Source organism: Solanum tuberosum, unplaced genomic scaffold (assembly GCF_000226075.1).
Source record: "Solanum tuberosum cultivar DM 1-3 516 R44 unplaced genomic scaffold, SolTub_3.0 scf00217, whole genome shotgun sequence".
Taxonomy (NCBI): Eukaryota; Viridiplantae; Streptophyta; class Magnoliopsida; order Solanales; family Solanaceae; genus Solanum; species Solanum tuberosum.
In genome coordinates this window covers 1,013,086-1,040,327 of record NW_006239142.1, presented here as the reverse complement: position 1 = coordinate 1,040,327, position 27,242 = coordinate 1,013,086, and the positions used below count along the sequence as shown (strand labels likewise).

Genomic DNA, 27,242 nt, shown 5'->3' with positions numbered 1-27,242 from the left:
TCAAATTGTCCAGTAAACGCATGCTGGGACAAACTTCCATCTCTCCTCCTTTGAAGCATTGCCATCCCTAATCCAGCTACTTAGAACTCCTTTGATGCTTCCTGGTTTCACCCACATAATTCCTTTCAGGCAAATGAACATTCTCCATAGCTGTTCAGTCCACTTACAGTGTAAAAAAAGATGGTTGATTGTCTCTGCTTGCTCTCCACACAGAGTACATCTAGAGGCAAATTGATATCCTCTTTTTTTTCAGATTTTCATGGGTCAGAACCGCTTCTTTTGACAGCAACCACAAAAAGCAATGAACTTTGCCATTGTTTCCTCTAAGTAGATATAGAAGCCACCCGATAAAGAGAGATTTGGGAAATCATTGAACTCATCAAAATCTCAGCTTGAGCACAAGTCACATTTAGAACAAGAGATATGGCAGTATAGCCTAAAACTCAAAATAACGATGACTTCGGTACCAAATGGAGAGTATATAGTCTCCATTATGTTGCTACTTAATAGATTCTTGAATATGAATCATTCCGACGTCAACTTATTAAGTGCATTCCTTTTTCCTTCCTTTTGCAACCACCTACTAGCTCTTACCACCTATTAGCTCTTAATAGGTTTGAATTATTCATAATTCACGTATTGTCCCAAATCCTAAAATTGTTAAGATCTTAACTTGAAGGTCTTGTGAATGTGACAATACCACCATTCAACTACCTCCGCCATCAATTTTTTCCATAGCCCGACATCACTATCAATCACTTTTATCACCCAGCTTGACTACACAATCATGTCCGTCAACGACCACCACAAACCACCAAGCACCTCTACCATCAACTACCTCCACCACCACAAACCATCTTCTCCCTAGCCTCCCCTGTATAACCATCACTATCAACCACCACCATCGACAATTTCCTCCACTAGTAGTTACCATTAGCTACCTCTACTACAAACTTCCATCGCACACCCACTACCACTAACCATCACCATCTGCTACAACTGCACATCCATCATCTCTTGTCATCAGCACACAACTACCTCCAGCGATCGTGCACAACCACCACCACCAACCTCCTCGACCAGGCACCATTAACCATTATCATCAAGTACCACCAATGCCCACACTTTTGGAGTGTGGTTCATCAAATAAACATTATACAACATCATGTAAATTAATATATTGAGGATATAAAATTTATATTTATTAATATCTACTAAATAAAGATGAATTATATAACATTCTGATGTTGTGGAAAAAAACAATCTTAGCTATCCAATGTTCAGATTTAGATACAATATCTGAGTAATCAGATGTGCGTTTGGATCCAAATATCTTAATAAAAATATAGGCGGTCTTAGTCATATATTCCATCAGTTTAAAACACATTGTTATTAGTGCTACATCTATGAGGTAGATCCATGAAGTCAATGAGCTGAACTATTAGTTGATTGAAAGACGGAGAAGGTTTACAATACATATTAACGGATGTATTTCATAAAAGTGGCCATGAAAACTAATAAAGAAGTTTGGGAACGACAGAGAGGTGGTTTTTGGTGTTAGACTAACAATAGAATAGAAGGAAATTAACAAAGAGAAAGGTGGATTTGTCCTTTGACAAATGATTGTGCAGTACCAATTGGGTCCTGTAGATGAATCATGAATGATATAGAGGAGGAAGTGTGTGGATTACTGGTACATTGAATACATTAATCAAATCTATTTCCATTTTTATAGGAGGTGATTGTAATTATTTTAAGTTGGAATGGAGTTCTCTTGAAGTTCCACTTTACTAGAGTAAAATCAGTGTCAATATCTATGCATAGTTTGTGTGCAATTTACCTCCTGTGGGTAGATTTCAATCAATGACTTACTTTGGGTTCTTGAGTAGAGAAATGATGACTTCTGGGAACATGTAAAGTTATAGTTATATTGTTCACTTCTGCCATCTGATTCATAACTCCTCCCGTGTTTCCTTGAGTTGATGGGAATTTGTATTGGCTTGTGCTTATAGTATTGCATGGAAAAATTTATTAACACACTATTAGATTGAGAATGTCTATTATAAAAAGTTCTATCATTGAGAGCTCTAAAGTATCATCTTTAGTACTTTTCCTTATTTGAATTCATGACATGAAAAAACTAACTGTCTGCTATACCATTTAACTTTGAAATATGTTTCTTCTTCTAGTTGCACTGCTTTTACATTGTAGTTCTTTTTGTACCTTTTCAGGTTGGCATCAGTGTACTATTTGTCAGAAGAATGCTTGCTATTTGTGCTACACATGCACATTTTCATTATGCAAGGGGTGCATCAAAGACGATGTCATCCTATGTGTAAGAGGAAACAAGGGATTTTGCAAGAACTGCATGAGAATGGTCAAGCTAATAGAAGGCCTTGGTAAAGAAGAGAATGATGTATGTAGTTCTACTATACTTGCTATCTTTTTGAGCTGTTGATTGGATTAAGCTATTCTCAACCAATGTTGTCACACATCCTATGCATATGCATAACTTTTTTACTATGAGTACCATTCAGTTAAAATATAAGTTGCTGCAAGTTAATTGGAAACATGCATAAAGAAAGATTCCAAGAAAATTAAAGAGCACAACCATAACTGATTGGCTAAAAAAGTAAGGAAGTTGGGCCTGGGAGTTACCCTATCATATCCATTATCCAATCCACTTAAGAGCATGGTGATTTTGGTTATAAACTTTTATGCTACATCAGGTAGTTACGACTTATGAGAGACCTAGTTAAATATTCTAGGTGGGTTGGGTTTATTGGTGGTGTAGTAGGCATATAGAGTTATACATATTGAGATCAATTTTGGGTTGTTACATTAAATTTTATATCTAAAATATTATCTGATGTAGAATAAATAGACTGTCTAAGTTCTCTTTTATACGGTTGCTAGCAACATGAACTATTCTGTGTTTTTAGTTTCTGTTTTTTTTTTCTGGTGGTAATTGATTGGTGTTCCTAACTTCTTCCTCCTTAAACTGGGTAGTCTTTTTAATCTAAACCTTTAGCACAGTTCTGATCTTCTTGCTCTTTGCTGGCCCAGGGTCCGATAGATTTTGATGACAAGAGTAGCTTTGAATATCTGTTCAAGGACTACTTAATGGATTTAAAAGCGAAGCTATCTTTATCTTCAGATGAAATTGCTGATGCCAAAAGTCCTCGGAAGGGAGCTGATGTGTCAGCTTCTAAACAAGAACTGTCTCAGGCACAACGTGACAATAATGATGATGGAGGTTCTGGTTCAGATGCATCCATTGACACATTGGAAGCAAGTAAAACCAAAAGAAGAAAGCTAAGAAAACGATCGAAATCTGTCAGAAAGGAAGAGGATGCCACAACTATGGCTGTTACTATAAGCGAAGGCTTCTCCACAGCTGGCACCACTGAGTGGGCATCAAAAGAGCTGCTTGAATTTGTTAAGCATATGAAAAGTGGTGACACTTCTGTTCTTTCTCAATTTGATGTGCAAGCTCTGTTGCTCGAATATATCAAAACAAACAAACTGCGTGACCCTCGTCGTAAAAGTCAAATTATATGTGATTCAAGACTTGAAAGGCTATTTGGAAAAGCACGTGTTGGGCACTTCGAGATGTTGAAACTACTTGAGTCTCATTTTCTTATGAAAGAGGATTCTCAGATTGATGATGTTCAAGGTAGTGTAGTTGATACAGAATTTAATCAGTTTGAAGCTGATGCAAATGCTGACACTCCTACAAAGGGAGTCAAAGACAGGAAACGTAAACGTAAGAAAGGTGAAAATAGGGGACCTCAATCAAATCTTGATGAGTATGCAGCTATTGATGTGCATAACATCAGCTTAATTTACCTACGACGAAAATTGGTGGAGGACCTTCTTGAAGAGAATGACAAATTCCATGAAAAAGTTGTTGGAACCTTTTTGAGAATACGAATTTCTGGTAACGTTCAGAAGCAAGACCTTTATAGGCTGGTGCAAGTTGTAGGTAATTACATGTAGTTTTCAGGACATTGCTTGTTTGTACCTTCTTATTATTTTCTTGCTTTTATGATATTATTATGTACATGCATTTTATTTGAAGCTCCTCAACTTCTTTTTCTGAACAATGTGGTCCTGACTGCAGGTACAAGCAAAGCCGCTGAACCATACAAACTTGGCAAGAGGACAACTGATATTCAGCTGGAGATCTTAAATCTGAACAAGACTGAGGTTTTATCAATTGATACAATCTCAAATCAAGATTTCACAGAGGTGATTGAATATGTGTTTCGTGTGCTAAATCATGAAATACAATTTGAAATACCTAGTTTGACATTCTGAAATTGGTTCATGATAAGAAAAGCTGTAGGAAAGAAAAAAAAGAATACCAAGATTCTAATTGAAATCCTGATGAATAATAATATTCAAAAGAGGAGAGAGAAATTTCTCCACAAAATTTATTTTTTTGTTGTTTTCGTGTCACAAGCTTTTGATTACAAATATACTTGTGAGAAAACACAATTTTTGGTAAATTTTAGGCTTAATTCGAAAGCAAATTTCCGAAACATGACTCAGTTTGCAATTTGCCACATCTAAATTATGTGAGGTGTTTTTACCCCCTTGACTACTATTTCTAGTGTCTATTTTCACCTAACGTGCCAAGTTACAGGAAGATTGGTTTCAGTTCTTTGTTGACGCATGAGCATGGGAAATAGTGTTAAATAAGCCTGTGTGGTTATTTGTTCACCATCTAATTGCTACACAATCATATACCATGACTAGATGATTCAACTACATATTTTTTTGTTGCTTTTTTTCCCCTCTTGATTTCTTCTTTTTTTGTTTAGAAAATTCGATCTAGCCCCAAAAATGGAGTTGCAACCATACTTGTTACAATCTAGTAAAAAAAATGGAGTACCAAATATGCACAAGTATAAACAGAAAAATAAATTTAGTTAAAACAAATGCAGATTGCATAAAATATAGTGGTGGTTAGACCAACTATGTTGAATGGGACACAGTGGCAGCCGGTCAAGAACTCGCACATCCAGAAAATGAGATATAGGATCAGGAACGAAGCTATCTGGGATAAGGTGGGAGTTGCCTCTATGGCGGACAAGATGAGATGGTTCAAGCATGTGAAGAGAAAGATGTACCGATCCCCCAATGAGGAGGTGTGAGAGGTTAATTGTAGTGGGTATTAGGAGAGGTAGAGGTAGACCGAAAAAGTTTTGAGGAGAGGTGATTGGACATGACATGATACACTTGCAACTTGATGGAAGACATGATCTTAGATAGGAAGATATGAAGGTCAGGATTATGGTGGAAACTAGAAAGTTAGTAGGTAGTCAAATATTGTCTAGTTCCCTTATTAGTAGTGTTTTTTTTTTTAAAATAAAATAATCAGTAGTGTTATTATTACTCTCGTACTACCTTATTTTTCTATCTTAGTATTACTTGTGGTTTCCTTTGCTTCAATTATTGTATTATTTCTTGTTGCTACAGTTCTCTTCTTGATTGTGTTTAGCATTATCTCATTGCTCATGTTTTTGCTTTACATACTTGATTTTGGTATACTCTCCTTGAGTCAGGGGTCTAATCGGAACGAACTCTCTACCTTCATAAGGTAAGGGTAAGAGTGCGTACACACCACCCTCCCCAAATCCCACTGTGGGATTAAACTAGCATGTCTAAATAGTAAAATAATAGATTCGTTTGAAAAAAAAAGAGTTTCCGTCAAGCTTGTTACATGGATTACCAAAAGTGTGTGAGTTTTAACAGGAATAATTTAATTTGAAGTCAAATGAGATGTTTACAATTTTAGGAACTGTTACTATGTCCTAAAAACTGATACCTTCCATCCTTTTTTTTAATTCTGGCTGGAAAAGGTGGTCTATGTGAGATAAAAATAATAATAAAATGTATTCAAATTTTAAAAAATCCCACATGCTTGGCGCGTGATAAAGCACCATCAAATTTTCATCCAAGGTAGAAATAGACATTGAAAGTTGAAATGGGGGTAATAGAAACCCTAAATAGTCAAAATGTTTAAGTTGCAGACAAGCAAAGTCTAGAAAAATTGAGTTTGACTGCTGTTTTCATTGTTTGTTGGCAATTGAAGAGGGGGTTATTGGAGTGTACTAGGGGTTGGAGAGGTCACCCCCGACTAGTTTACCTCTGCCATATCTCCTTTCTCCGCATGCTTTACAAGGCTGTGCTTGGTATCAACCACCTTGCCTTGTTTTTCTATATCATCTAAACACAGAAAGGACCTTTGTTTGGTGGGGCTGGGGGGCATCACTCCCCATTCCTCAGTAGTAGAACCCTGGAATCCAGATGTTGCATGAAGGGAACCCTCAAGACGAGGGAAAGGGGTTATATTGGGGGGGGGGGGGCATCACTCTCCATCCCTCAGTAGAACCCTTGAATCCAGACGTTGCATAAAGGGAAACTCGAGACGAGGGAAAGGGTTATATTACAGCCAGAAAGGAAAACATGGAAAGAAGAAGGGAAGGGGTTATATGTCAACCAGTAAGTTTGCCACTACATTGGTGTTTGGGTTACTTTTCTAGCATGAACCGATTAAAGATCATTTCCCCAGACTCCCAAAAGAACTATTTGTATTTTTGCCTAACTGGCGTATTGCTTCATCCATGTTTACTCATATGTGATACTTTTATGATCTTCATCTGTCCTCTTGGAAAAGAAGCAATGATCTAGAAGCTGGAGTTGATTTGTCTTCTGTTCATTCATATTCACACCTTTTTGGTGCAGCATTTAATGCAGAGGTGGACCTATATGTAAGGGTGAGGGGGGGTCACCAGCACCTGCAAATTTCGGAAGAAAATCAATATTTACATGTAAATATGTTGAAATAACAGTCATATAGTAACTGTGCCCCTTGTATGAATAAACAATGAGCTGGTGCACTGGTTAGTGGTTGCCCAAGCCCAAAAGTCTCTCCATAGGAGAAACCCAGGTTTCGAACCTGGTATTAGTCTATTTACTTTTGTTATCAGGCTTTCCCACCCTCTCAATCATTTGTTTTTATATATTATTCTTTTAATTTTTTAAAATTTTGATTCCTTTAGGTAGATTTTTACACTACCTTCATTTCTGTTCTGATGCTTTTGTTTTTCTTTTCTTTTGTTCTTTTATACTATCAACTCTCTTTCAACCTTTGATTAAAATAAGTGTTGAATTTAAGTTACCCTTATCTCAAAAAAAAAAAAAAAGTGTTGAATTTAATTAATTAATTTGTATTTATTTGCTACTTATTTGATCATGAAAAGTTGTGATGGCTTCCTAAATTGCCTTTGATTATTTGTTATTAATTTCAGTATTTTTAATTTTTGAATATAATAAATAAAGAAGAAATCAGTCCCATAAAATATGAAAAGAAAATAATAGAAGTGAACTATATTCCATAAAACCGAAATAAGAGTGAATAAACGTAATAAGTTGAACTGATTTTGGTCCATTGATCTGACAAATTTGTATATAAAAAATTGATTACACTGAATCTGTTCAAGCTGTTCACATATATCTTCTTTTGACATTTCAGGAAGAATGCAAGCGTCTGCGCCAGAGTATAAGATGTGGACTCATTAATAGACCAACAGTGGTATGATGCAGGCTGATGTTGATAATTACTTCTGGTTTGCACTTATTTTCATCTGCTTATTAAATTGGTTTATTCACAGGGTGACATTCTTGACAAGGCCATGGAAATACATGCAGCAAGAGTTAATGAGGTTAGTGAAATGGAAACACTTCTTTGGATTACTTTTATCGATATGCATATGGTTGTCATTTAAAGATGTGCCAGTGATTAATAAGGTTGAAGAAAGTTATTCAGCAGTTGGTTAGAAGTTCTATTTTTGGCAGATTATTTCCTCTATTACTTTCTTTGAACTGGAATCAAGGGAGTCTCTCTCTTATCTGTGTGGCTATCTCTTCTGTCCCTGAATACATGTACAATCTTCATGAGTTACCTTGTTGAAATCCTATTTATAAGCGCCCCTTTTTGGACTAGCTAACTGTTTATTTGACCTCCAGTGCCTGGTCCTTGACATGCATTTTTATCTACTCAAATAGCTACTAGGGTAAGATTCTCTGCTCTTTTTGTACCTCTTGTATAGTGGGATTTACTCCTAACATCAATACAATCTTTTACCTTATTAAAGACTAGAAGTTTTGGCAGTCAGCACTTTGCAGATTAAGCGTCGGAGATGCTACTGTTGAGCTAGGAGTTAGGACATTTATTAGAGAAAATAGAAAAGGGCATATCGTAAGCAATATTGTAAATGGATGAGGGGAATTTGTGTCTTGTAATTGACCTTTTCATTCTAAGGATTGGATAAGCTCGTCAAGAAATATACCATAAACCTTTTGGAGTTCAGTTACCCAGTCTCAAACTGTTTAGCTAGCGATGATGGTTAGATGACATTCAGAAAATCAAAGGAAGCTGCATTGGAACTTTCTACTTTTGGTGTAAAGAACATTGTATAGAAAATACTGAACAGTTAGTAGATCTTTTAGGATTACTGTAATTAATCTCTTGTTTTAGCTTGTTACTACCCTTTTGGAGGTCTCCAGCATACCTTAATGCTGAGTAATACAACATTACCTATTTCAAAAAAATAAATAATGGTTAGACGACAAACTATTTTATTCATGAACTTTCTAAAAGTTGACTATGATTTACTGGCTGGTCGTTTTTGTCCTCTTAGTACACTGCCGTAGTTGATGATATCTCGTGTAAAGATAGCTACTGCTTTCTGAGGGCCTTTAGCATAAAAATTTCTATTCCTATTGGTGTGGCCAAAATTTGTTAGGGTATGCTCTGTAATGGTTGTGTTCTTTGATTGCACTTCTAATGGATTCCTTCTGCTTGTGGTCATCCTCTACTGGGTTCCTAACTTGTTCTAATATATCTTACCTGATTCTTTTTGCTGATGTTCAGTGGCTGGAATCAGAGATATCCCGTCTCTCTCATCTTCGTGATCGAGCTAGTGAGAAAGGGCGCAAGAAGGAATATCCTTTGTTCGCCAAAATTTTATCATTTCTATTCCCTTCCCCTTCCCTCTTGCCATTATCAAACTGCAGTGTAATATTTGCTTGAATAAGTCTTCATTGGTGTCCATTTTCCTTCTCTGGAGGCAGGACTGTTGGGTCGATAAATTGTGTGCAATGCTAGGGCCTAATAACAATTTTTCTTGATATCAGAGGATGGCTTAAAGTTTGCTGATGAAAATTATGAACACTTCTATTTGCATATGTACTTCAGGTTATGGATGGGTTTGCGTTAGTATTCAGTTGCCATATTACTAGTGTTCTGTTCTCATGCAGTAATTCATGACTTCATATGTACCCATTTTTATTTAGAGCTCCCTTAATTATTGAGTAATTCATGACTTCATATGTTCCCATTTTTATTTAGATCTACTTTAATTATTGTTATATGTTGTTGAACGTAGATGGGTATATTGGTGCTATTGAAGTAAACTTATCCTCACTTCGGCATTGCTTGAATTTTGGACCTTGAATACTGTGTTGCCTAACATATATGATACCTTTAGAAGCAGTTCTTTCATCCCTTTTTCTATTGGTCTTTGCTTCGTGTTGCTTGGGCTGAATCAGTGCTCTTAATATACTCCTTAACTAATGATTACACTTAGAGAATGTGTAGAGAAACTACAGCTCTTGAAGACTCCCGATGAGCGTCACCGTAGACTTGAGGAAGTTCCAGAAATACATGCAGATCCAAAAATGGACCCAAGCTATGAGTCAGAGGATGAGGACAGTGAAAGTAATGATAGACGAGGTTCTATTAGTTTCCTTTCTTCTTCATATGCTATGAATAATATGCTTTGCAGTGTATAATTTGAAAGTTGCTACTTCTCATGCAGATGCTTTTATGAGGTCTAGGGATTCAAGCCTTAACCGGAGAGGACGTGGGCCAGTTTCTCCAAGAAGCAACTTCTCTCCAAAAGATTCTTGGGGGGCTGCAGGAAAATTTTCTTCAAAGAACTTTGAACTAAACAGGAGCTCCTCTGGTAAAAACGTTTTGAGCAGAAGTGAAGATGGTGTGCATTCTGGAGGGGGACTGAATGAAGACGCATGGATTGAAGGAAGAGATAAGGAGACAGAATCTATGAATATGGATAAACCGACTTCTGCTGCTATTTCTGAGCCAATGGGACGGAATAGCCAATTTTTGTCGAGAATGGAGTCATTTTCTGGTGCATCATCGGTATCTTCTCCAGCTACACTCCAGGGTAAGGTTGCAGAAAGTTCCATCAAGATCAATGAAGCTGAAAAAGTGTGGAATTACAAGGACCCTTCTGGTAAAATACAGGGACCATTTTCTCTGGTCCAGTTGCGTAAATGGAGCAATACAGGATACTTCCCTGCTGATTTGAAAATATGGAGATCTTCAAATAAACAAGAGGAGTCTATTCTTTTGACTGATGCACTGGCAGGGAGGTTTGAGAAAATGCCATCAGTAGTTGACAATATACTTTCAGCAACTGTTCTGCAAAATCAAAATGGAGAGAGACCTCGAGTCGACCAGAATGTTGGATCTCAGAATTCTCGTCGTTTGGTTCCTTCTGGTGGTGGAATGACTTCTGGTGATGTTTCTGCGCTTTCTACTGAGAGGTGGAGTAATGATGATTCTATGAATCTCCCATCTCCTACTCCAAAGCAGAATACTGCTGGTTGGGTTGCGGGAGATGGGCCATCTGTTCCAGGTGCAAATTCGTATTCTAGTGGCAACAGAATTCTCCAATCTCCTCCAGCCCCACCAGATGATGGGATTAATGCATCTGCTGCTGTTCAAAATTTTGGTGGGCCTTCAATTAGGGGATCGGAAAATAATTATGTGAATTCTGGTAGTGATTTTGGTCTAGTGCCTACTTCTGAACAGGTCATTGCTGCACAGTCTGGATATTCTTTGCAAAATGCTCAATCATTTGCAGCTAGTGAGCAACAGACAGCACTGATTAATAGCCAACTTGGTGCACAGCATGCAGCTCTCCAGTCTGTATCTCTTAATATGCAGAACCCTAGTGTGGATGTCCATACATGGGTTGCGGCAGCACCTTCTAAGGGAGAGCCAAACATTTCTGCTCTGGCACCAGGGCAGTCCCAGGGATATGGTAATTGGGGTACTACATCCTCATCTGTACAGAATCTTGCTGGAAATTTTTCAAATGCAGGTGCCTCAGTTATGCCTCAGCCTGATTATTGGAGCACACCAGCTCAAGGCAGCCAACAGATCATACAGCCTACAACTGTGCCTAGTGTTCCATGGGGTGCTGGTTTGCAAGAGAATGCGAGTTCTGCTTCAGCATTACGACCTGAGAATAACACTGGCTGGGGTATGATGCCTGGAAATCCAAATGTGGGCTGGGGTGGACCCGTACCAGCAATCATGAATGTAAATTGGGGAGCAGTTCAGGCAATGCCTCCAGGGACTGTAAATCCTGGTTGGGCTCCGACTGGGCCACTTCCTGGGAATCCAAATCCTGGATGGGTTGCACAATCTGGGAATGCTGGTGTTCAGGGCTTGACTCCTGGGAATGCCAATCCAGGTTGGGTTGCTCCAACAGGGAGCATGGGATCAACTATTCAAGGGCCTACATCTGGTAATGGGTGGGGTATGGGAGCTGGAAATCCTGGAGCACTTGTCCAAAGACCACCACCTCAAGGAGATTCAAATCAAGGTAGGGGTGGACCTAATGGGAATCGAGGCACAAGAAATAATGATCAGCATCAAGATGGGAGATTCTCTGGTCAGAGGGACAAGGGTAGGAACTGGGATAGGCAATCGTCTTTTGGGAGTAGAGGGCCGTCTAGAGGTGGCTTCAAAAAGAATAATGTGCCCTGCCCATATAATACAAACAATCGATGCATAAAGGGTGATAGATGCAATTATCTTCATGGCTAATCAGGAGGAAACAGAGTAGTAGTAGGAGTAAAGTGATTTTGTACAGTGATTTCGTCTCAGTTGTCTTTAGTATATAGGTTATTTTGGTGTTCTATAATTGTAAACTTGTGCAGATTAGTAGCTCCCCGCCCTCTTCTGATCTGATGCAGTTTTCCCAGTAGCTAGATTCCCGGCCTATGTTATCAGCTTCTAATAACGCAGACAGCGGGTGTTGTGGCCAAATATTTGCCTAGTTTCATATTTATGGATTTTGCTGCTCTAGACTTGAATCATGGAATTTATGAAATGCCTCACAGAGTTCTGGGACAAGGTAGTTTTTGGCTTGTTTTGGTGTGTTAACTTGTTGCCTTTTAGTTTAAAAAGTAGTTGGTAGTTTACTATTATACCCTTTTCATGTTTTTATTATCTCGAAAAAGCCCATTCCAATATCTTTCGTCCCCCCATATTTCTACCCTTTGTAGCTTGCAGTGATTTTACTTCTCTCGAAGCCTCCTTGTATCTTCTTAGTTCTGACCAAAGCAATAAAACAAAATTGTATTTGCACCTGAAAATGTCCTGGAAACTGGAGGGATGAGATTGTTAGGGCCCTTGAAAACTAGTTTGCGGTCTCACGGAATCACTTTTGCTATATAGCCCTTTGTTTCGCCACAAAATTATTTACCCCCTAAAGCTTATCTCTGTGAAAACCTTTTGGAGATGGACCTTTTTTCAAATAACTTGCAAAAATCTATTTATTTTAACATCATATTTTTAATTTTTAATTTTTTTTAACATGTATTGTTTTAATACAAAAGTATGCAACATATTAATCAATTCAACAAACAAAATAACTCTACTCGCTTGCGTGAATAAAGAGTTATAAACTAAGATAAATTTCAGATGATGTACTTAACTAAACAGTAAAAGAAACCAATATATTTTTCAAAGTAAATAGCGATTTTGAGTTTGGCAGCAAAGTCTGCTTCTTGTATGCTGGTTGCCTTTATAAAGATGCTTTACTTATGAAAAAGGGAGGGATACATTTAAGGAAAATAATAATAATGTAAACAGTGGAAACTTGAAAAAAGTCGATAAAGAAATAGAATTATGAAACTATGCGGACATTTGTTATTTGACCATAAAAATCAAAACAATTTCACTTTATTTGAAATTTTTAAAGTTGAATTAGAGTTGTGTTTGGTCATTGTTTTTCTCAATACATACTTTGAATTTAAATTAGGTTATTTTATAAAGACAAAATGATTGACTCTGTTTATCATTTGGATCCTTCTATTCATTGCCAACAAAATCCTTAAAATCCAAAGAAACTCAACATTTTAAACTCCATTGATCAAACCTATGTTACAACTTAATAATTGAATTGGAACAAATATATAATTTCATGCGTAAATGGATCATAGACATAAAATTTGACTAACAATAATTACAAAAAAATAAAAAGGCAAGACAAAACGAAAATAAGAAATAAAAATTTCACTTCTTTCTTCTTTTTCCCACCCCTCCCCATTTTATTTTTCTCTTTCTACCCTCCATGTTTTTCCCACCCACCATTTATTTTTCACTCTCTTTCTCCCCAAATTTCGAAGAAATTGTGCTATTTGTTTTTATTTCCATTTTCGGGATAATTTACAACTTGTGAGGTTAAAAATTGATAGTTTCAAAGGGTAAAAAGTGATTGTTAAATGTCTTTTGTGAAATTAGGTGAAGTATGTTATTTAAATTTATATACAAATATTAAAACATATTAAAATATTTTAGTAGTGATTCATTGACATTAATAGAGAAAAGGAATTTTTGGTGATTTAACTGGTGGATGTAGAAAAAAATATGATTAGAAATTGTGAATGATGCATACTTGGATAGGAATAGTGATTTTTTAGTTATTCAAAGAAGTGATCGAACCTTTAGAAGGAAGGTTGTGAATGATGCAAACTTGTAGACGTTGGCTAAAGTTGTTTTCTTTCCAAGAGAATGATGCATATCATTTCTCAATCCTTCAGCTCTTCATCACTTCACCATTGTACACTAAAACTTTTCTCCAAAACCATTTCTTCTAAATTACCCCATTACAAAACCAAATCCCAATTCAAATGGAGGACAAATCATATTTTTGTACAAACCAATCCACTACTTTCTCTTTTAGAAACCAAATGCAAATACATGAACCAACTCAAACAAATCCACTCACAAATGATTCTCACAGGCATATTCTCAAATGGGTTTGCTTCAAGTCGTTTAATAGCCTTTTGTGCACTCTCAGAAAAGGGTAATCTTGATTATTGTAAAAAAATATTGTATAATATGGAAAACCCAAATACATTTTCTTGGAATATGGCTATAAGAGGTTGCTGTGAAAGTGAAACCCCAATTGATGCATTCTTTTTGTATAAACAGATGCTTATGACAGTAGAGAATGAATTTAGTTGTTTGAAGCCTGATAATCATACTTTTCCTTTGTTGTTTAGGATATGTTCTAGATTGGGCTTGTATTATATGGGTCAAGAGATTCTTGTACATGTTTTGAGGATTGGTTATGATGGAGATGTGTTTGTGCATAACGCAGTGATTCATTTTTTGGTTTCTTGTGGATTCTTGGAGGATGCATATAAGGTGTTTGATGATAGTTCTGTGAGGGACCTAGTTTCTTGGAATTCAATGATTAATGGTTATGTTAGGAGTGGGAGATCGAGGGAAGCGTTGATGGTATTTGAGAAGATGAAAATGGAGTCTGTGGAGCCTGATGAAGTTACTATCATTGGGATGGTAGGGGCATGCGCTCAGCTTGAGGATTTGGAGCTTGGGAGGAAGTTACATAGATACTTTAGGGACAAGTGTTTATATTTTAGCATACCACTTTGCAATGCACTCATGGACATGTATATGAAGAATGGGAGTCTAAATGAAGCAAAGGCTTTGTTTGATAGGATGGATGAGAGGACTGTGGTAAGTTGGACTATAATGATTAGCGGGTTTGCTAAATTTGGTTGTTTGGATGAAGCAAGGAGGCTTTTCAATGAGATGCCGGAGAAAGATATTGTACAGTGGAATGCCTTGATTGGAGGTTATGTCCAAGCTAAGCGCAGTAAAGAGGCACTGGTTTTGTTTCAGGAAATGCAAACGATGAATATAAAACCCGATGAAGTGACAATGGTTAGTAGTCTATCAGCTTGTGCACAACTTGGAGCACTTGATATTGGGATTTGGCTCCACCACTACATCAAAAAACATAAGCTTTGTTTAACTGTTTCTCTGGGAACTGCACTTGTTGATATGTATGCCAAATGTGGTAACATCGAAAAAACGCTTCAGGTTTTTCATGAGATGCCCATCAGAAACTCATTGACTTGGACAGCTGCAATTGGTGCCTTCGCGCATCATGGAAATGGACATGATGCTCTATCATATTTTTTGAAGATGGTTGACAGTGGCCTGAGACCAGATGATGTCACATTTCTTGGGGTCTTGTCAGCTTGTTGTCATGGAGGTTTGGTTGAAGAAGGGCGAAAGTTTTTTGCTCAAATGAGCAAAAAGTTCAAAATTCCCCCTAAATCTAAACATTACTCTTGCATGGTAGACCTTTTGGGCAGGGCAGGGCTCCTGCAAGAAGCTTATGAGCTAGTCCGTGGCGTGCCAAATGAGGCTGATGCTTCAGTATGGGGAGCATTGTTTTTTGCTTGTCGAGTTCATAGGAACATTGAGATGGGGGAAAAGGCAGCTCTGAAACTTCTTGAATTGGATCCTGGTGATAGTGGAACTTATGTCTTACTTGCTAACATGTATGTTGAAGCAACTATGCAACATAAGGCACGAGATGTGAGGAAGATGATGGGTGAAAGGGGATTACAAAAGACACCTGGTTGCAGCTCCGTTGAAGTAAATGGAAATATTTTTGAGTTTATTGTTAGAGACAAGACGCATTTTCAGTCCGATCAGATTTATGAATGTTTGATTCAGTTAACAAGACACATGGAAATAGTTGAATATTTTCCATATATCAGATATGACCTGTTATGTGATTCTGATGTTTACAGTGCAATGTAAGAAAATCTGGTTCGTCAGTCACCAAACCTACGTAGACAACAAAAGGACTTGGTCCTGCTAAAGATGTTCCAATGATTAGGAGGGCAGGAGTTGAGTTGCAATCTTAAGGCCACGGGAACGACTTAACCCACTCCTCTGTTCTACTGAGGTATTGTGAATTACATTTGATCATTTCACTTCTGCATTGCTGCTTGGCTCATTATAGGATCATATTATTTGGTGGTATCCTGTTAAATGCAATTATTGCTTAGGAGATAATTTGAAAGTTCTTTAGGATTTAGGACCACTTCATATGTCAAAACATCGAGGTGTCTAAGAAATGATCTTAATAGTTGAGAACCTAGTCATTATCTTCTCTATTTGACAAGTACAATATGTTTATTGTAGGAGTTAAACTAACCAAATGTCATGGAAGTAGTTGTAACGACAATGATGTTGGCAATTAAGTACGAATGGATGTATATATCATGTTGAGTTAGAGATACGAATTAATTGAAAGATACTAATTGTTTTGAGTTTCTTTCAGACAGGAGAGCAGTTTGCTGGCTCTGGGTGAAGGATGATGAATTGAGCTAAAATGTTTCATGAGTGAAAACACAAGTGGTTGAGACACATTTTTTTGACAATCGAAGAGACTATATATGGCTATAGTGCTCAAGCTTAACTAGCCTGCGCAAACACAAGTGGTGGAGCCACATTCAAGCAAGGGAGGTTTTATATTATCCCTCTTGCTTAATTTGTTTTACTTATTATACACATATATTATAAGTAAAACATAAAGAAATATGTGATAAATATAAGAGTTGAATTCCTTTACTTGAAACAGAAGCTTGGCATAATCTATATTTATAAAGTTGAATTCTCTTAATAAAATTTTTGGCTCCGTCACTGGTGCGCACACAATTATTCTAAAACCAACTTGTATTGGTTAGTTGACATCCAAAAGATGAAAACTACTAATTAAGATCCCACCTAAGCATAATCACAATTAGATGTGGCAAATGAGTGAATTGAGCTGAATTTGGATGGGTTAAAACGAGCTGAGTTAATAAATGAGCGGATATTGACTCACCTAGAAGTTAGGGAAAATGACATGGTGTGGCTGTCAGAAAATTTAGGGTCATTCGCACAATTGCCCCTATTTTGGGGTGATTCTTAATTTTTGCCTCTCAGATTTGTGGTCTTTAATTATTATTTTTCCTACTGTTCATTAAATGAAAATTCGAGGGCCAAAATATTCTTAACTATGACCTAATTTCATTGGATAATGTTTGCTGTGGGGCATAAATTCTGTAGTGTCTTATTCACAAGGTAAAACTTTTAGAGAACTTTGCTTTGGGGCATAATTTGTGCCACTGAACTTATGTCATATGGCATAACTTATGCCTTGGACATAATTTCTTTTGTCCTAAGGCATAACTTGTGTCTTGGGACATAACTTGCGTCATTGTTTTTATGCCCTGGAGCATAACTTGTGTCGGTGTTCTTATGCCCTGGAGTATAATTTATATCATTAAACTTATTTCCTGGAGCATAACTTGTGTCACTAAACTTATACCTTGCGATTTATTTTTCATTGACAAGGGCATTTTTGGCCCTTTTCGTTACTTTAAGTGTCAAATGGTTAAATTAAAGACCACCTGGAATAGGGGCAATATGTGCAAAAACTTGAAATTTAAATGGCCCATCTTTGGGATATATGGGTGCATTATATTTTGCTCAAAATCCAGTGTTGCCTTAGGGGGCGAAGCTAGAAGCCCTTATATGGGTTCGACGGAACTCAATAATTTTTGTTCAAATAATGTATTTGTATTAAGAAGTTTATTAACTATGTACAAATATTAAGTTTAGAACTCAGTTATTAACATTTGAAATCATGTCTATAAAATTCAGAATCTATAAAACTAAAATTTTGACTTTGCCTCTGGTTGCATTCTCGAACAAAGCATGTCGCAATAGACTATTATTTCGTTCGTGAGAAAGTTGCCTCGGGAAATCTTCTAGTTCATCATGTCTCATCGTCCCAGCAATAAATATGTATTTGTATTTATTACATTCTCATTCTCTGTATTGTAATGTTATTGTGATTATTATTTTATAAATATGAATTTGAAGCCAAAAGAGCCCCTTTCCCATAAAAATGTATAAAAGGACACCATCTTTCCTAAATAGTAACTAAAACGGGCGAGTGCTAGACGTTGAACGACTTACCATTAATGGATGACATGAGTTGAGGAGTAAACAAGTGAAAAGGGATACAATTCCTACAAGATGATTTTGTCCAATGCTCCAATACATTTACACACACAATCCCTTGAAAAAGCTAAACAGATGTATGAAATGCAAGATTATAAACAACTAGATATCATTTTCAGAACACATCTTACAAGAACCTATTTGTATTTTCCCCCATGCAATAGGATCAGGACAGTAAAAAGTAAAACTAGAAATCCTTTCTGTGACAAAGTTTTGAGATCAAGGCTAAATATGTAAAACAGAACACGTGGTACAAAGCTCCATCGTTAACGAATGTGGTGTTTCTTTATGTTCTTATTTACCACTAAACTATTTCTCTAATGTAACACAAGGAACAGGAAATATAAGATTCTATAACGAAAATAGAAAGGGAAAATGCTTTGACCAAGAAGAAAAATATGATTTCAGTCCCCATCGGTGCTTATTATTTGCTTCACCGCTTTGATGTATTGATCACCACTTCTGAGTAGCAAATTGGGCAAGCCTGACACATAAGTAAATGACTCAATAATCTGGTATATATACAATGATCGATTGAGGGAAATAGTTTTGAGAGAGTTCAGTTGATTACTTTGTTGATACTTAGCCATCTGCTTCCACAACCAGAATGATAGACATGTTTGCAAGGAAGCGTGACCTGCCGATCCTTTCGTTTGTATTCCATCTGGCAGATCACACACCTGGAAATAAGAAGGTAAATCCACTGTGTTCAGTGTAAACGCTTTGATACAAAACCTTGCCCAAAGTACTACACCAAGATAATCATGATAGACTAACAATTTTTTTTGGGAAATTAGTACTATAATAGATAATAATGACAAAAATAAAAAAGAATCTCATCAATAACCTGTGGGGAGAAAAACAAATAAAACACACATAGCCACATACATATATTAAACTCCACAATATGCACCAGATGACATCTCTCAAAGGAGGTCTAGAAAAAAATATGTGCAGGTGAAATATAAAAGGACACGATACCCACCCAAGGAAATAGGTAATATAGAATAGTGTGGTAACATATCTATACTTGAATTTTTAAAAAGGTAAACAGTAGATACTTATACACTATTTAGGTGAAGAAGATTGTTGATGAGAAACATAAAAAGTCCACCAGTTTCTCAAATTAACAAAAAATTATCAACTAAAGTAACAATGATTTGTATGACCTGGTCACATGTGGAAAGCAACCCACCAGCCTATTATTCTTGAAGAAAACATAACAATCAACACAGAATGAGAAGCAAATGAAGAAAATCATAATACGTTACAGGCTTACAGCTAGAGGGAAATTAAACATAAATTTTTTCATTAGTTGCCCTTATTTATAGGAAGAGATACTCAATGGTTTGTTCTACCTTTCCTTTCTTGATTTCTTTCTTGAGAAAAAGCCACACTTAAACTTTGTGACTGGAAGCGAGGAGATTTGATCTTGGGAAAGGCCTCTGCTTTGAGTTCCAACAGCCTCCCCCAACTCAAGTAATTCCTGCAATTCAATCCACATTTTATCTAAGGGAATTAAAGCGGCAAGTTTTACTAAGTCTCCAATATAAATCTTCAAGCAATCCAAAATAAAACAAAAGTCTACAATATAAATCTCCAAATAATCCATAATAAAGCAAACTAAAACATTACTTATGATCACTAAAACAAGGATAGTGGAAACAATCAATAAAAGAAAAAATCATTGTTGTCTTCAATGAATTTCTGCAGATAAGAATGTGAACACTGAAGAGTATGTAACGCATGTCTGTTAATTACACCACTCATCAGCTACACTATTTCTAGTATGATTTGTCAAGAAAGTAAATCAATTCGCTTAAATAGTAGTCATGACTGTATTGTATACGGAAATGGTTCAATGACAAGAACGATCGAATATGAAAATTTTCATAAGGAGAATCAAAATACTCTTTAGCCTCAAAAGATAAAGTAGAATAGAAGAATAAACTCAAAAATCCTCTGAATCAATTAATTGCCTACTCCATCTTGAATCAAATATTCTTTTTATTATACTCTTGATGTGGTGGCCAGCTTGTGCGCACCTTGACTAATTCCATGAGGTTCCTACTACCTAGGATCTCCCACCTATTTGAGCCAAATATTTCTCTATGCACGTGTATTGAAAATGACATTCTTACTGGAATCTTAATTCCATTCAGGACAAGGCTTGCAAAAGGGACCTATGACATTCCCTCCCATGAATAAGGATGTTTAATTCAACCTAGAGAAAACAGTGCGGAAACTATCACAATTGAACCGAGAAATTGTATCGAAGTATCAGTGCCATCTTTCATTCGACACTAAGCCATCATTCTCGTCAGTAATGCATGTCACATACGTCTACAACAACAATTAAGCCTCGATCCCAAGCTAGTGGAGATTAGTTATATGAACCCTTCCTATCCATTTCACTCCATCTAGACCTATCTCACTCTAAGGATAGAGGTGATAGAGATCCCACAAAAAATATACTGTACCTTACAGGGCTCTTTCATGTCAACATGCATAGCTTTGAAAACTAATTCTGTCTTAGTAACCAAAATAATTCCGATATGAGATTCTTGGTGTCTCAAAGTGGATTACGAGATAATGATACTATCTGATGATGCACAAGGTAATGATAATACAAGTCAAATAAGTGGAGGTGACATCAATTTTACAAATCAAACCTCATAGGTCATGTTGTCAGGGTCGATACTATCGTGCCAAACAACCTGCATTAATTTACGACATAGATGAATAAAATTAGTAGTGAGTAGTTCTAATCATAAGAGGACAATAAAAGCTTCTTCACCCTCTGTAAAAGAAACAAGTATGATCCCTTCTTACTCAGCAGCCAGTAGCAATTTTTGAAAACATTAGCAGGAAGAGAAAATGCAAGACTCCTCTAGTTACTATTATATTTTTACCTTTTTCTTTTGGGAATGGTAAACTACTATTACAATTGTTTCTTATTCATCAAAAGAGTAGTTTTAAAACTATTAAGCTGTTTTATTGTTTGTCTGCTTTAAATCATTACTTACAAACACAAACACAAAAAACAGCTTTATTCTTGTTGTAGTATGCAAATACTTTGAATAAGAAAAATAGAGGTTATGGTGGTTACACATCAGCCAGACTAAAGGCCATGACATGAAAGAGAAAATAAATATAACTTGGTATAAAACTTCATACCTCACTGTCACGAGTATTAATTTGACCCCTGGGACCTGAAAAAGAGCAAAGGGTCATGCTTATCCATAACTTAATGTATAATAAAATTAGGAGGCTTTTTATGAATAGGCCAAGCAACAGTAGCAGAAAACGGAGACAAATGAGACTGCAAATACTCAAAGGCATAAGGTCCAACACAAACATATTCCAAACACTTTTTGCTGTGTTCAGATCGACGTGTATCCTTCTTAACTCTAATACTCTATCCCATCACAAATTTTAGATGCATAATCAATAATTCAATATAGTTGCAGCACATAATGCATAATAGAAGAATGTGCTGGATACATGCTTCTAGACGGCTGCCTTACAAAAGAAAACTGTCACTATTAACTTTCAGAAATTGGTATCTGGAAAACATAAAGAAACGCATAACCAGTTATTGTAAAGAAGAAAAAGCCATTGAGTTTTTTGGAATAATATTTGGCATTGAAGCAGCAACCAGTAATGTTTGGAGACTACATAAAGAAGAGGGGAAGTGAAATTAGAAAGTGTAATAAAGCAACCTTAGCACCACTTTGACTTAGGAAAGTATGATGTACTACTATTTTATGCATTTTATCACTCTCCACACACTAATAACCTGTGTTTACAGGCATATCTTCAATTTAATAAAAGATCTGTCCAATCTAGAATCTTGGCATTGTGACCAGCTATTTTAGCATCCATACAGAATTGGTACCAAAAGAGATAGTCTTCAGAAATGCTGTAGCAGAGGTCCTTTTTAAATAAACAGCAGAAAAACGTCTCAGTGCCTTCTGAGAATCATTTGAGTCAACTGCTGCAGACCACAGGACCAATTTCATATGATGAGCATGAATCATTCAAGGAGTTATCAGACAAGGATTTGTTCATTTTGTTGGATGGCCTTCTCCTAACCCATCCAAGTCAAATTTTGTTGGTTGACTAATGCACTTTGAGTGGGCACTGCGGAACACTCGTCCTTATAGCTCAATGGCTTTCAAGACATCAAGATAACCATTGGAAGGTGAGTGTTTTGATTTCACCTATAACCTTGAGATGCAAAAGAACAGTAGATATCTGTCCTCAATGCTCAGAACTTTGGGAGCGATGAAGAGGGGATGTTATGATCTAGAATTACGGTGTTAAGCGACTGAGGCTGGTATACAGATGGCAGTGTGAATATCTAATATCGTGTTTGCTAAATAATTGACAGATAATAGTAAATAAAATGTGAGCACAGGGAGACATCTTTACAGTAGGAATGAACTAAAAAGGTGCTAACTAATGCAGGCAACTCATGGTAGATGATCAATAAATTATTCCTGATGCATTTTCCTTGCAATAGTTTATCATACAATATATACACAAGGCAAAAAATATAAAGAAAGGAACTGTAGAAGAAGTTTCCATATACACAGGCTTTCAACATTCTAGCTTTGTCGGTTTTCTTTTTTAAAACTTGTACTTATCAACCACAGTAGGAAGATACTGAAAAGGGAACTTACATTCCACAGAATTAGTGAGTGAATTGGAGCCTGAAATTTCCTCTCTATGCACATTTGCAGCTACATTTACAGTGGCAGTTGAAGGGTTTTCTAAATGTCTATCATGCTCCTCGATTCCAGATACATGATCATTCACCACATATTCATGATCATAATCGTAATACGAGAAACTACCTGCTTCAGAATAACCAAATTTGTATGGATTGGTGCTGATGGATGGATATAAACTCTCCTGCAAGAATCAGAGAAGTCATATGGCAGTGTTATTTAAGAACATGCTCTACTTTCCATGTTACTGACAGTTTGATATAGACGAAACCAAAGATGTATCAAGAAAATGTACATGTTACAGTTAAGTGATATCCAAAGGTATCTCTAAGGTTTTCATATGCTTAGCAGATTGTAGCAGAGTTTCTTAGTTTGCTAGAGCAATTTGAAAGCTAGTGTCCTTTAAATGCAGCATAGTTGCTAATTATGCAGTTGATACATGTTGTATATGTGTACTAAGGCATGGTTCTAAGTTTCCTCTATGCAGTATGCACGCTACTAGAGTAAATGTATGTACGTATAGAACAGCACATACTTGATAAACAAACTTCCACTTTCTCATGGACTTTTTTTCATATTCATGAGCACTGTTAGTAATATCTGCTTATCCTATCATGATTTTCAAAATGTACAGGGTTGCAAAGTTAATTCTACAAGTGTAAAACTAATCATTGTTCCAATTGCACCCTCATTTGTACAAGTTAGTTTGCACAATCCTGCATAACAGGACAGAAGATGGAATATGGGATCAAAATGGAAGTAGTGGAAGGCACAACATGAATATAGAAAAAAAAATGATCAACTTCTGCTAAACTACTGAATACCTGAGCATAGGGAGGATCGGCAAATATATAATTAACATGGTCATATGTAACACCTCCAAAGAAATCCATAAAACTTCCAATTGAATTATAAGGCACAGCACCATTTGTGTAATAAATTTCCGTTTGCTGATTCCAGTTCATGGTGAATTACTATTCTGCAGCACACTGCAAATTCGCTGTGTCAACTCTTAAAGCTAAAGTAGCTATGATGACTACAAGACAACGAAAATCATATTTACCACTAATTCTTCTGGAGAGCACAGAGATGAACAATCAACTTATGAAACTTTGATTCCAAGATAATAAATGTGGATCCTCTTCAGATTTGGCAATCCTATTAAAACAAAACAATCAGTTTCTTTATCATCTATAAACCAAGCCAAAAAGGAAAATTAGAAGACAAAAATACATATGTTATATCCTTGCTGATGCACAAAGATTAACAAAAGGGAAAAGCAAAGAAAAAAACACTTTCATTATCAAGAAATTGTAACTAATTCTTTTAAACAGAAAATTAGAACTAACTCAAGTAACTTCCCTTACATCTCTTCAAAAACAGTACTATATTTTCCAGCACTCCCTCAGAAACCAAAATTTGCAACAACAATCGAGTTAAAAGTAACAACATATAGGCACATTATACTTAAGAAAATCAGATATAAAACCAAGCTGCTCCATATCAACTTCAAACAAATCAAGCAATAATAACTTGATATTTCAAAACACACACAGAATAAAATAAATAAATTATGCTTTGTCCTCTTACTCTCCAGCATTAATAGATTGCAACAATGTGGACGAAATTAAACACCAGATTTCGCACATTTTACTTGAGAAACTCAGAGATAAAATCTAACCACTCTGTAGCAAGAAACTTTAACTAAATCAAACAGTAATTCCTGAACAAATGCACAAGAAATTTTATACTTTCAGGTTTATTCGTTTCCTTTCAATTTTTTGTTTCAATAAAACGGATCACAACAACAATTAGAAGGCAATTAACGCCACATTTGCTTCTAAAAACCAAACTTCACCATAACCTATCATCAATTCGTTGATTTTTCCATAAAAACCGGCAGAATGCAGAAATTCCCTTTGTTTTCCTTTTTGTTCAGAACAAAAGAGTACCCCAACAGATCTCAACACAATTCAACAGAAATTACCACCATATATTAGCACATTATACTTGGAAAAAAAGAGTAGCAAAACCAAATTTCAACTAAATCGAAATTCCTTTAATTTATTGTTCAAATAATTTCAAGCATTTCCTCAGCAATCAAACGGATCGCAACAACAATCAGGAAGCAATTAACGCCACATTTGCTTATAAAAACCAAATTTCACCATAACCTATCATAAATTCCTTGATTTTGCCATAAAAACCGGGAGACTCCAGAATGCAGATTTCCGTCAGAAATCAAAAATTTGCAACGAAATTAAAACGGAATTTGAGATTGAAAAATTGTTAGGTTAGCTCACCATTTTTTGAGATTGAGAAAATGAAAACAGAGTGAAAATGGAAGATAAGGAGGTGAAGAAAGGAAGAATAATAAAGAGATTAAAGAACCGACATTAGTTTGTTTGCTTTATTGAATGCCTTATGCAGTTCATCAAAGTTGTTCTCTCTTCTTCTTCTTTTTTCTCCTTTGTGTGTGAAAATGGCATGAGAGAGAGAAGATGAAGACAGAGTTGCAAATTGAGTTTTTTTTCACTTTTTTCTCTCTCTCTCTCCTCACTTCTATAAAGATGGATAGGGAATAATGTACCACCTGTAAAGCACACTGTACAATGACTGCTATGTTTTTTCTCTTTGTACTCTCTTTATACAACACATGCTAGTTATGAGTAAATTATAATATAGTACATACATTGTTTTTTTTTTGTGACATTAATGAGAGAGTAATGCAACATAGGAGTATCAATTATGGGTTCAATGGCTGACAAGAGAGTTCTGATGAAGTGGTAAGTTTTGAATTGCCTTTAAATATGATCACTTTTATTAAGGAGAGTTTTATCTTTTAATGTTGAATTTTTTGACGTAAATTTAGATTTAATCGGACCTCAATGTGGATATGAACATCTGATGCGAAATCCAAAATTGTAAAACCTCAAAAATTTCTAAACTAACATATGAACTTTTCTGCGTATGTGTTTAAGACTGTACCGAGTGATTTCTAATTGTGCATATAAGTGTTAAGATCAATTCCTAAATGTGGAAAGTGTTTTGGAGATGAATTATGTTCATAAGATTCCTCTAACACAAAGTTGAGTTGAAAAGTTCCTTACTGATTGAGTTCCGATGTAATATTTTATTTGGGTCAACTTCAAATAAGCATATCTCATAAAATATGAAGAGTTATGTGTCTCGTTACCAACCAAATTTAAGGTTTTGAGTCGTCTTTCTAGCGTCGCCAACCTATCGTCAAATCGAATTCCGAGTAAAAAATCTTGATCATTTTAGTTTTGTCAGACATTATGTCTTAGACATGCATTTCATAGGCATTGAACAATTCTGAACTGGCGAAGCGTCGGTTGAGAAAACATTAAGAGGTTTTTGTTTGAACATGTGTTCACTGGCGTTGAACAATTTTGGATAGACGTTTCACTGGTCAAACGTAGTTGGGCGATGAGAAATCATTTAAGTCGATTTTAGTATAATTTTTCTCGCTTTTGGTCATTCTTTCAAGTCCTAAAAGTGATTTTCTCTCATCCTCTCATCCTCGTTCATCAAAGTAAGTCATTCTCTGTGGACTTCAACTTTCTCAACTCAAATTTCTTCATCTATTCATGAATCATTGATAGAAATTTTAGCACTTGACCATAGGGCAAGAAACTAATTCAAGAATCTCAAAAAAGAATTTCTTGCTAATAGTTCTTCATCAAGTTAGGGTTCTTCTTAAAGATTTGTGGAGCGTTTACGGTATGTAAGGCTATCATAGTGAGAAATTAGTTCTTTCTCACACCCTACATCTACAGTTTCAGTTAGTAAGATTAAAACTAGGGTTTTTATCTCAAAATCTATGAATTTGAATTCCTCTATCTCCTATCATTGATTTTTAATTTTATCATCAAAATTATGGTACTTCATATAATTAATGATCTTTGATTCATGGTTTATGTATATTATACCACGTGGACCCTTTCTAGCCAAAATTATTTGAAAGTTTTGTCATGATATTTCATACGTGTTATTTTCATGAGAAAAGTAAATTTTATGATTTTCAAGAAGTATTTCAAGAAAAATATTTTTATCTTTGATTTCTAGTGCATTATTTCATGAAAGAGTTTAAGAAATTATATTTTGCCTCAAGTGCATAATTTCAAAAAGAAAAACATAGACAAATTTTCAGAAAGTTGACCTTCTAATCTCAGACCAAATATAATTATATAGAAAAGACTAGCTTTAATATATTCAGAGCTAGTAGTCACACATATCAATTTTTATAACTAGTATAT

The 27,242-nt window shown here is 35.8% G+C and overlaps 3 protein-coding genes across 6 annotated transcripts in view; 2 read left to right on the top strand and 1 right to left on the bottom strand.

Annotated features, from left to right (window-relative positions):
- The window catches only part of LOC102598651 (zinc finger CCCH domain-containing protein 19), a 16,955-nt gene extending 4,698 nt beyond the window's left edge, over window positions 1-12,257 (top strand). For 2 of the 3 annotated variants that reach the window (XM_006356322.2, XM_006356320.2), the window contains 8 exons: window positions 2,232-2,416; window positions 3,067-3,985; window positions 4,124-4,251; window positions 7,544-7,603; window positions 7,683-7,733; window positions 8,945-9,015; window positions 9,654-9,805; window positions 9,891-12,257. In XM_006356322.2, the coding sequence (XP_006356384.1) occupies window positions 2,232-2,416; window positions 3,067-3,985; window positions 4,124-4,251; window positions 7,544-7,603; window positions 7,683-7,733; window positions 8,945-9,015; window positions 9,654-9,805; window positions 9,891-11,932 (3,608 nt within the window). In that variant the 3' untranslated portion in view covers window positions 11,933-12,257. The remainder of the gene's footprint in view (window positions 1-2,231; window positions 2,417-3,066; window positions 3,986-4,123; window positions 4,252-7,543; window positions 7,604-7,682; window positions 7,734-8,944; window positions 9,016-9,653; window positions 9,806-9,890) is intronic. The other variant, XM_006356321.2, reaches the window with a different exon arrangement.
- A 1,426-nt stretch (window positions 12,258-13,683) lies between these two features.
- On the top strand, window positions 13,684-16,902 carry LOC102598307 (pentatricopeptide repeat-containing protein At2g22410, mitochondrial). Its single transcript, XM_006356319.2, has 2 exons — window positions 13,684-16,121; window positions 16,500-16,902. The coding sequence occupies exon 1, from the start codon at window positions 13,904-13,906 to the stop codon at window positions 15,971-15,973; it is 2,070 nt and encodes a 689-aa protein (XP_006356381.1). The 5' UTR covers window positions 13,684-13,903; the 3' UTR covers window positions 15,974-16,121; window positions 16,500-16,902.
- A 1,502-nt stretch (window positions 16,903-18,404) lies between these two features.
- Window positions 18,405-25,513, bottom strand: LOC102597766 (E3 ubiquitin ligase BIG BROTHER-like). 2 transcript variants are annotated; one of them, XM_006356318.2, is made up of 9 exons: window positions 25,266-25,513; window positions 24,026-24,120; window positions 23,787-23,951; window positions 22,915-23,146; window positions 21,407-21,441; window positions 20,902-20,946; window positions 19,588-19,715; window positions 18,801-18,909; window positions 18,405-18,713 (listed from the first exon to the last, which is right to left on the bottom strand). In XM_006356318.2, exons 3-9 carry the CDS (start codon window positions 23,925-23,927, stop codon window positions 18,663-18,665), a joined length of 741 nt encoding a protein of 246 aa, XP_006356380.1. In that variant the 5' UTR covers window positions 23,928-23,951; window positions 24,026-24,120; window positions 25,266-25,513; the 3' UTR covers window positions 18,405-18,662. The 2 variants fall into 2 exon arrangements, with proteins under 2 accessions (XP_006356380.1, XP_006356379.1); XM_006356317.2 differs by having other exon boundaries at window positions 25,358-25,513.
- Window positions 25,514-27,242: the final 1,729 nt, after the last annotated feature.

Bases quoted from the DNA above. Each gene is read 5' to 3' on its own strand.
- LOC102597766 (XM_006356318.2), bottom strand. From the start codon at position 23,927: ATGAACTGGAATCAGCAAACGGAAATTTATTACACAAATGGTGCTGTG. The intron at 23,147-23,786 runs GTATTCAGTAGT...TGATTCTTGCAG, and splicing joins CCGATCCTCCCTATGCTCAG to GAGAGTTTATATCCATCCAT. The intron at 21,442-22,914 runs GTAAGTTCCCTT...GCTCTTTTTCAG, and splicing joins ACTCACTAATTCTGTGGAAT to GTCCCAGGGGTCAAATTAAT.
- LOC102598307 (XM_006356319.2), top strand. From the start codon at position 13,904: ATGATGCATATCATTTCTCAATCCTTCAGCTCTTCATCACTTCACCAT.